The sequence below is a fragment of the Pezoporus occidentalis genome, unplaced genomic scaffold (genome assembly GCF_034315485.1).
Source record: "Pezoporus occidentalis ecotype Australia unplaced genomic scaffold, CSIRO_AGI_Poc_V1 ctg80, whole genome shotgun sequence".
In the NCBI taxonomy this organism is placed as follows: Eukaryota; Metazoa; Chordata; class Aves; order Psittaciformes; family Psittacidae; genus Pezoporus; species Pezoporus occidentalis.
In genome coordinates, this window is record NW_026916159.1 from 2,297,381 (window position 1) to 2,306,698 (window position 9,318).

The following is a 9,318-nucleotide window of genomic DNA, read 5'->3' on the forward strand; positions in this document are numbered from 1 at the left end:
ATCAGCAAAACTGTTAGGTTTCACCAAACACATAGTGAGTGATTCAAAATGCTACAGTTCATCAATACTTGGTGCATCCAGCTCCTTGCCACCAAAAACAATGGGAAAGTTCCCAAACTGAAGGAAACTACACTGTGCAAGTAATTAAGTATAAATTCAAGAGTCTAGTTAATTACATAGGCATCTCAGCCTACCCAATGCTCAAAAAAATAACAGGATGGCTGATACAGTACCTTTTTTAAACAGAAGATATTTGAAGCAAGATAATTTACTAAAACCAAACTTCCTCCAGAAAAGCTGCTGGGCTTCTGATACCAGAAATTTGCTTCAGAATATTAACAGCACTGAAGCAATGTCTAATGCAGGCAGCACCGAGTTTTAGGTATAATTAAAAAAATGAACAAGACAGATTAACTGCATTGAAAAACAGAAGATGGAGCCAGCCTCAAAGGAGGATCTTTGAGTGAATGTATTTCTAATAGGGCTCTTTGGCAACCACTTCTTGGCTTTGGAATGCTCAGCAATGACCTAGGTAGGGAAAAAATTCCACAAATATTGCTGATGACATGAAAATCAGCTATCATCAGCAAACAACATGCATTCCAATACCATCAAAATAAAATCATGCATCTAGTGACAAAAACCTCATAATTGCAAGGTAGAGGATTCACCTGGAAAAAGACTGACTCACAAAAATTTAGGATAAGGAAAATCTACTGACTGTTTTGTCCAAGCAATGCTTCCACCTAATAATCAGTTTCCACAACTACATTTTTAAAATGTCTTCTGCAAACAAATAATTAACTACTATTTCTACCCCCTCAAGAAAGGGGCATGCACATACCACAAGAAAGCCCAAGAAGTATCACTGGGGATACGCAAGAACATGCTGTCTGTGGAGAGAGCGTACTGCAGGGTGACAGCTCCCACAGCACTCCTTTTTATCACCTTCCCATCCAAAAAAAAGGATAGTAAAATGCTACTCTTCATTTTGACCTTCTGGCACTCATTTTGGTAGTACTAAGTCATATGTTACTGGATATCGTAAGAAAACATCATAACAAGCACCAGGGCGTTGCACCACTGATGGCTTAAGCAAAGCAAGTAAGAAATAACAAGAGTGTAGCTACAAAGATCCTATCTGGAGAACCCAAGTGGCACAGGGAACCTGAAGTCCCAGTGTTGTGTGTTATCAGACTAACAGATAAACTTATGAGGCAAAATTAGCAACCTAGTTTCCAAAAAAAAAAAAAATAATGATGGAGGCCTAACAAACTAGTACGCTTTGAACTTTCTAAGTAGGGGATACTGTGTGGGAGGAAATGGGATGTTAACACTGGGTATTTTATAGCCCGTGCAAGCACAACTGAAAGCACACACAGTTCTGGTGTCCACATGTGAAGAAAAAAAACTGAAATACCAAAAAATAATAATCAGAACTATGAGAAAATTTTAAAACTACTGGCAGATCTGACTTGCAGCAAGAATCCTGCATGGGTCTAAATACTCCAAATACATACAAACTTTAACTAGCCAGCCCAAAAAGACCACACACAGAGAGAGGTTATCTTCAGACTCATACACAACCAGCATAATGAGATTCAATGAAAAGTCAAAGTCTGACATGTGTCAGAACAACAGGCTATTTTTTTAAGTAGTGATTAAAGCTGGACAAATTATTCCCACATTTATAGAGCAGAAACCTCTGTCACTATAAGAAAAAATCTCAGATATGCAATGAGAAAGACAAGTCTAGGTGGAACAGAAACTGTGACAAATTCTATGGCATGTGCTACAGAACTGAGTAGTTATGGACCTATATTCTTCAAATTACCTAGTAATTGCTGTCTTGGAAAAGAGAAATGCAGTAGCATTTAGACAGAGTTTACTGAGAAATTTTTATATGCAACAGTTAAATACTAAGCAAACTTTGCCTCCCTGGATTAGGTTCCAAGTAACCAACCATCTCAGTAAGATATCAACAAGACTACAAGATCTAAAGCTCAGTGCCAAGATAACTGAAAACAAAATTGCAGAAGTGTATTAGGACCAAAGAAACTCAAGCATTTTTAGTCAAACCAAATTCAATATTTTTTGTTTCATCATTCATAATACATATTTAACGAACATAATTTTACATTAAAAATGAATAGTTACAGCATTTTTAGCATCCTTTTCACTCAGAAGGTCAGCCTTTTAGGTAAGTCATATAAAGCAAAGTAAGAATATTAGGAAAAGCTAAAGCCCAAATACATTCTTGGAATCCTAGAATAGTTAGGGTTGGAAAGGACCTTAAGATCATCTAGTTCCAACCCCCCTGCCATGGATAGGGACACCTCACACTAAATTATATCACCTAAGGTCTCGTCAACCTTGTCTCGAACACTGCCAGGGATGGAGCATTCATAACCTCCCTGGGCAACCCATTCCAGTGCCTCACCACCCTAACAGGAAAGAATTTCCTCCTTATATCCAATCTAAACTTCCCCTGTTTAAGTTTTAACCCATTACCCCTTGTCCTATCACTACAGTCCCTAATGAAGAGTCTGTTCCCAGCATCCTTCTAGGCCCCCTTCAGATACTGGAAGGCTGCTATGAGGTCTCCACGCAGCCTTCTCTTCTCCAGGCTGAACAGCCCCAACTTTCTCAGCCTATTCTTCTTATTACACCGTTGTTTTTAATATAAAATGACTCTGAAATCTTCTGAGTACTTTTCTTACATACTCATTAAAAGACTTCAGGCACATTACTTAGTTTAACAATTTACTGTCACTTCTCCTACTTGAACAAAATCCATATTCATAAACTGGTGGGGGTTTTTAAATGAGCCAGAAGTGCACATGCACTCCCTCTAACCACATTTATCACCACGTTGCTAAGCACAGAAATCACCATTCAAAAAGCTAGCAGCAAAAATGAGCTAGTAATAACAAAACCTAGATAAGAGTAAGAGCCTCCGTGTTAGTGCCAACTGCCACTTCTTTTCACTGCCTGAAAGCTAAGTGTGACATCTGGGTGAAAGGAAGACCACACTCTATTTTGTCTGTCACTTCATTCCCTCTGGTACAAGACTCTCTCTGAGCTCTGAAGTGCACCTGCAAATTCCAAATATACTCCCTGAGTGAAAATGTCCAAGTGTCATTTGTTTTACACAGATTTTTCCTAATTATCATAAAGAATCTTATGCATTAGATTATTAGATTATCCTCTGTATAGGCATAAGCAGCCCTGACATCATGTGACACAAGCAGCTGAGTAACAAAGAACTTTGATTACCTGCCTGGGGACAAGAGAAATGTCCATGGCAGTTCCCCAACCAGAATCCACATCTCCAGAGTGCAAACCAATTCTTTAAGCCTTTTCAATTTCAGCCTGAGATTCAAAGTTGCCTTCTTCCAAATATTTCTTGAAAGCACCACTGAAGGGCAAGGAATGATGGATTTCTCAGCCTCTGTCATCACCTTGTTACAATTCCTTCTTTGACTTCCCTGTTTGAACAGCCTTCTCCATTCTCCCAACAGGTTTAGAGGCAACAGCAAGTGCTGCTCAAACTAAATCAACCAGTCTGTGATTAAACCAGTAAGGTTTAATCAACCACTAACTAAACAAAGGCAAAGTGCATCTTAACTGAAAGTTCTAATTTTCCTGCAAAGAAAGCAGTGATATTCACTTAAAGAGATTTCTTTTTAATTTGTTCTCTTTTTGTAAGTGATCATTAATGGCACTTACAGAGAGAAAATTTCAACAGCAAAATGTAAAGGAAATCCTGAAAGGTATCAAAACACTACACAAAGCACTGTGTAGATGTGCCAGAAACACACCAAGACAAAAAGATGATGTGGAGGGGTTGGTGTTAATCTGATTCTAGTAAGAACAAAAAATTCCCATTTCAGCAAACTTCACAAATATTAAATAAGCATCTGCTGCCTACTGTTAGCATCCTGACAGTATGATTTATTACATATTAAGAAAACAGTTTATTTCTCTCGGACAGACTTCTCCCCAGCATTTATATGTATATAAATATATATAAATACCTATACAGCTACAGTCCAAAAGGAGCCTGGTGGTGGCCAACCATCGGGCAAACTCATGCAGACTGGTAACACAATACATGTCTCACCTGAAAGAGGAATACGCCAAAGTAATGCTTTAGAAAACACCTGGGCTACAAAACAACTTAGAGCAGTTCAACTGAGAAAAGAAACGGCACTACCATCAGCTGTTACAAATCCAAATTTAAGCCCCAGCCCAAAGCAGATGATTCAGGGCTCATACACACTTGCAGGACAAAACTCTGGAAGTGCTAAAAACATTTTCAAGGAAAAGGGGGAGGCAGACCACAGGCGAATTTCACATTACTTTGGTCAAATGGAATTTTAAGACTTTACAGCACTTTATGGATCTATTAAAAAACACAGTAATAATGACATAGGCAGTAAGTTTTTCATTAATATCAAATTAATTCATGCAAAATAGGTTTTGCATGAGATTATTCTACAGACATATCTGTCCATCCAACAACTCCCACTTATAATACAAGCTATTACCCTCCCACACACACAGAACAAGTAAATCCCAACAGAAATGCTTCCTTGCAGTACTTCAATTCTGAGAACATAATTACTTGTAATTTCGTATGTGAAGTCAGATGTCCCAGCGTCTGCGACCAGACACAAGTATTCTTACGTCAAAGGATCTGTGCTTTAGATTAAGTTCCATTCTCTGCACTCATACCTATGTAAATCCACAGAAAGTTACACACTTTAGTGGGAAATCATCTAGATGCCCAGGCCCCTCAACTCCCTTTATCAACCAACAAACTGCCCCAAAACAACCAAACAAAAACCCAGCATTTCCTTCTGCTAGTTATAATGATGAAGAACCACCTCACTCATTTCCCTATCAGGTCGTTCCTGACCTGCTAGAGCAAAGCAAATAGATTTCTTTAGTAATCAACAAGAAACCCTCAGAAATTCTGAAAATAGGAAGCAATAGAGCTCTCCAGACTGACTGAATTTGAGGCCTTCCAATTACTTCAGTTAATGGTTTTAAATGCAGTATTATGCTTCAGTATTCACACTCAATTGCCTCATCTAAACTATCTTTCATACACCTGTTACAGGACAACTGATAAAAAAGTGAAATTACTTTATTATAATTCAAATAACAGTAATTTCTTTAGACTTGTAGAGCCTACTCTGCACAGTAAGTCCTGGGTAACCTAGGAAAGCCGTTCGACTTCAATACCACATAGCATAAACTAACATTAAATACATTTAAATTGCGTAAGCTAATGGATAAGGAACTTTAAAGAAGCACATTCCAAATCCATGATCGCTGAACTCTTGTCAGTTTTTGCTTTATTCTTTCATTTTATCTATATTCACACCATCTGGAGGTATTGATCATGTGGTTAAACAATCTTCTGTTTGTTCAGATTAAGTAAACTCAGAACCAATTTGTATGATCATTCAGTAACACATACATTCTGGGTTGATTTGCAGGTGCCAGCTATGAAGTCACTCAGCAACTCTTACAGACTGACCTCCAAATCACAGAAAACACACTCCGTAACAGATACTCAGATGGTCAAGCAGACAACTACACTCAACCTAGGAGATCACTACTCATTTATTGGATCTTACATAGTAAAACCAACTTCTGTAAACCTTGTTTCAGCTGTTCTGTTTAGAACTTGTATCAGATTCCCTATCCCAAACAACAGATACCTACATCAACAGAGCGGAGTAAATAAATAAAGAAGTTATTTAGCCTAAAAGCTCTGTGTCATCATAAACCACTTGCTCAAACAGCCAGAGTAACAGAAAGTAAAACTGGCAACGGACAAAGCACAATAAAGCAGCATTAGAAAAAGACTGCTAAAAATAAACAAGACATTAATTTCCAAGTACTGTGGTACAATTAAGTGACTTTTACCTGAAAACATAATGGAAAACCACTAAGTTTCTTGGACATACAGATTATACATGTTATATGTCAGCCTTATTAAATATTTAACCTGCTCCCAAATACAACAAACAGGTAGGTTCTAGATCCAAAGATTCACAAGCAATGACTTCTTTGTAATTTCATCAGATTACATGAAAGAGATCCTTAAAATCACCCAGAGTAAAGAGTCACCATTTCTACAAAAAGAGGTGTCGGGCTTTTTTAACTTTTAGTCATGCATTTTAATCCTACATTTTAGGTGTCAAGATGTGTTTATTTGGTTTTTAAAGAAAACTACAGGAAGACCACATAAATCAACAGACACAGGTGTAACGTGAATCTAGCACAGAACCACAGTAACTGAATGTCAGTAAAGGGCCTTCTCTGTGTCTACATTGAAGCAGTCTACTTCTGTGGAGCTAAGCACCTGTCCAAACCATACCAAACATATTCATTATCACTCACAACTGGCACACCTCCAGCATATGGAGTTAGACCAGCTCCTTAAACTTTCCAGGAAGTACTGCTATACTCTTACCACGACTCCTACCACAGATTCAGCCCCACACAAGTGAGCATCATAGTATCACTGGCATTTGTGCAATTTAACTCTGTCACTTACAAATGCTTTAAAACTAATGTCAGGACACCAAGGTCCCAGCCAGGCCCATGTTCTTACTGCTTGGGATCACTTAATATAAACAACAGGAGGTTTTGGTAGGCTTGTGCGTGTGTGTTTGTTTTTTAAAGGTTTGTGCAGGGGGTGTAACTAGTCCTGTAAATATTCTCTATAGCACTTGCTTCTCTCTCAATTTCAACAGATCCCAATACAGCATTTTTAACTGCAGTCTGGGCTTCACCTCTGTAAACAATTTTACACCGAGATGCTAAGATTCAAAACCAGGGACTTCCACAGATGCACATCAGCATATCCACACCCAACAAATTGCAGAACCAGGGCCTATCACCATTCTCAACATAAATTAAGACTTGTCAAACAGGTATGATATAGCAACACAAGAGACCTTAATGAACACACAGGTAACTGTAATAATAATTACAACCGTATCATTTTTTCCCCATTTATTTTGGGAGACTCTCACCCAGTTTTTCATTCTTTAGTTATCCAAGATAACTTCACGTAAGAAGTCTAAGGTGATAGAAAAGGAGCTTAAAAACGGGGCGCAGCCGGGAGAGCAGCATATACGTCGTTAACTCCCCTCTGCCCCGGCCAGCACCGGGCTGCCCCCGCCCCGTCCTTACGCTCCTTCGTCTGGGAAGGCAAACAACACAGAAGGAAGGGAAGCGGAACGGAAAGGCGCCTGGCCTCGGGCAGGGATGGCGACAAAGCCCGGCCTACCTGACCGCGGCGGCTGGTGAAGGGGCGGCGGCTGCCCGGACACCATCTTGTGGCGGGGGGCGACTGGGGGTGAGGACCCTGGGCCCAGCGGTTTACCTGCTCTGCCAGCCCTGCAGGAGGTTGGTGTATTTGCTGAGCGTCCCTTCCAGCACCGGCTCCCGCCGCCTCCCGCCACCGGGCGCCTGCGTGCACCCCGGGCTGGCCGCCGCCGAGCCGGGGCTGCTGCTGCTGCCGCCGCCGCCACCATCCAGCCTCGCCGCCGGACGCCCCGGCAGCCCGCGGCTGGCAGAGGAGGACGAGGGGGACGAGCCCGCCGATGTGGGGCGGCTGCTGCTGCGGCTGCTGCTGTTGCTGCCGCCTTCGCTCACCGCAGCCGCCTTCTCCATGGAGCCTCTCAGCTCACGTTGCAAGCCTGTGCCCGGCAAAGCCTTGATTTACAGGCGGCGCGGGGAGGGGCGGTGCCCGAGGGAGAAGGGGCCGGGCCGCGGCGGGCCGGGGAAGCACTGCGTCCTCGCTAGCTGCTGGGGGAGAGTGGGACGGCGGGTGGAGTCCAACGGTTCGCAGTGCTCCCGCCAGCCCAAGCAGGGCCAGGCCGCTGCCTCAGCGGCGGGAGCCGGGCGGCACGCAGCGAAGGGGTCTGCCCAGTGTGTGTAGCCGAAGGGCCAGCGGACACGGAAGCTGTGCCCGCCAGAGCGGGGAGCGTGGCACCGGAACGGGCTGGGGTGCATCGCTGCCCTGGCCTTACCTCGGAGCGTGACACCAAGGCCTGGATTGCCCACGCAGCAGTGCGCTGGCACTGGGCAGTGTCCGCACACGGGGACAAACCGAGAGGCCGGTGGTGTGCCCAGCAGTCAAGAGCATAGCAGCTGTGCCCAATGTGCAGCATATGCTGCTACACATAATGTATATCGACGTACCGTACCATAGAATCATGGAATGGTTAAGAGTTGGAAAGGCCTTTTAAGACCAGATAGTTCCAACCTCCCGCCGTGGGCAAGGAAACCTTCCACTGATGCGCGGATTGACTCCACAACTCGTTAAAGTTGTAAAGTAGGTATGCTTTTTATTCAGCGCTGAGACGCACGGGGATAATTCCTCAAAGTTATGCGTACCTCAGTGTTGTTTCCCTCTACATTTATTCTCTAAAGTTATATATATTCATAAGGTTGCACAACACGCCTACACATATTCATGTCCTATCCCCGCTTCGTATTATAATGAGCCAGAAGGTCCTCTGCACCTGCGCAGTGCCCCCTCTGGTCATGGGCAGGGGTCTCAAGACAAAGTAAATGAGTCTTCCTCCTGTGGGTAGGGGTCTTCAAGATGAAGTAAATGACTCTTCCTCTTCTTGCACTTTTCACCTTTCAGTCTTCACATATGGCCTTAGGGTTTGGTCGGTATCCCAGCCATAAACCATCTGCTTCTCCCCCTTATCAGTAGATTCAGGTGTCTGCTTTTCCTTATCAATAGCTGCTGATCAATAGGACCAAGTGTCTGCTTTTCCTTATCAATAGGACCAGGTGCCTTTGTTCTGCTTAGCAGGCATTTACAACAGACAATACTTTTGTTTAAGCAAGCAATTTCCTCTAACCACCTTGTACAACCCCCCTGTACATTGGTCAACTCTCTGCATCACCACTACAGCAGTTTACTCTAAGTCCTGTCCAACCTGGCCTTGAACCCTGCCAGGGATAGGGCAGCCACAGATTCTCTGGGCAACCTGTCTCAGTCTCTGAACACTCTCACAGTAAAGAATTTCTATCTATCTTGCATCTAACCTAAATCTTCCCTGTTCCAAGTTTGAACTCATTACCCTTTGTCCTGTCATTACAGTCTCTGATAAAATTGTCCCTCTCCACCATCCTTGTAGTCCCCTTCAGACAATGGAAGCTACTCTGAGGTCTCTGCAGCTCCAGGCTGAAAAGCCCAAATTTTCTCAGCCTGTCTTCATCTGGGAGGTGCTGCAGTCCCCTGATCAACCTCATGGCCTCCTCTGAACTTGCTCC

The 9,318-nt window shown here is 42.8% G+C and overlaps 1 protein-coding gene across 2 annotated transcripts in view; it reads right to left on the bottom strand.

Moving 5' to 3' along the window:
• Positions 1-7,719, bottom strand: part of OSBPL10 (oxysterol binding protein like 10) — a 103,537-nt gene extending 95,818 nt beyond the window's left edge. Inside the window, exon 1 of one of the 2 annotated variants that reach the window (XM_062603549.1) lies at positions 7,409-7,719. In XM_062603549.1, coding sequence (XP_062459533.1) covers positions 7,409-7,698 — 290 coding nt within the window. In that variant the 5' untranslated portion in view covers positions 7,699-7,719. Of the gene's footprint in view, positions 1-3,276; positions 3,345-7,408 lie in introns of those variants that run through there. The other variant, XM_062603550.1, reaches the window with a different exon arrangement.
• Between the last annotated feature and the right edge of the window lie 1,599 nt (positions 7,720-9,318).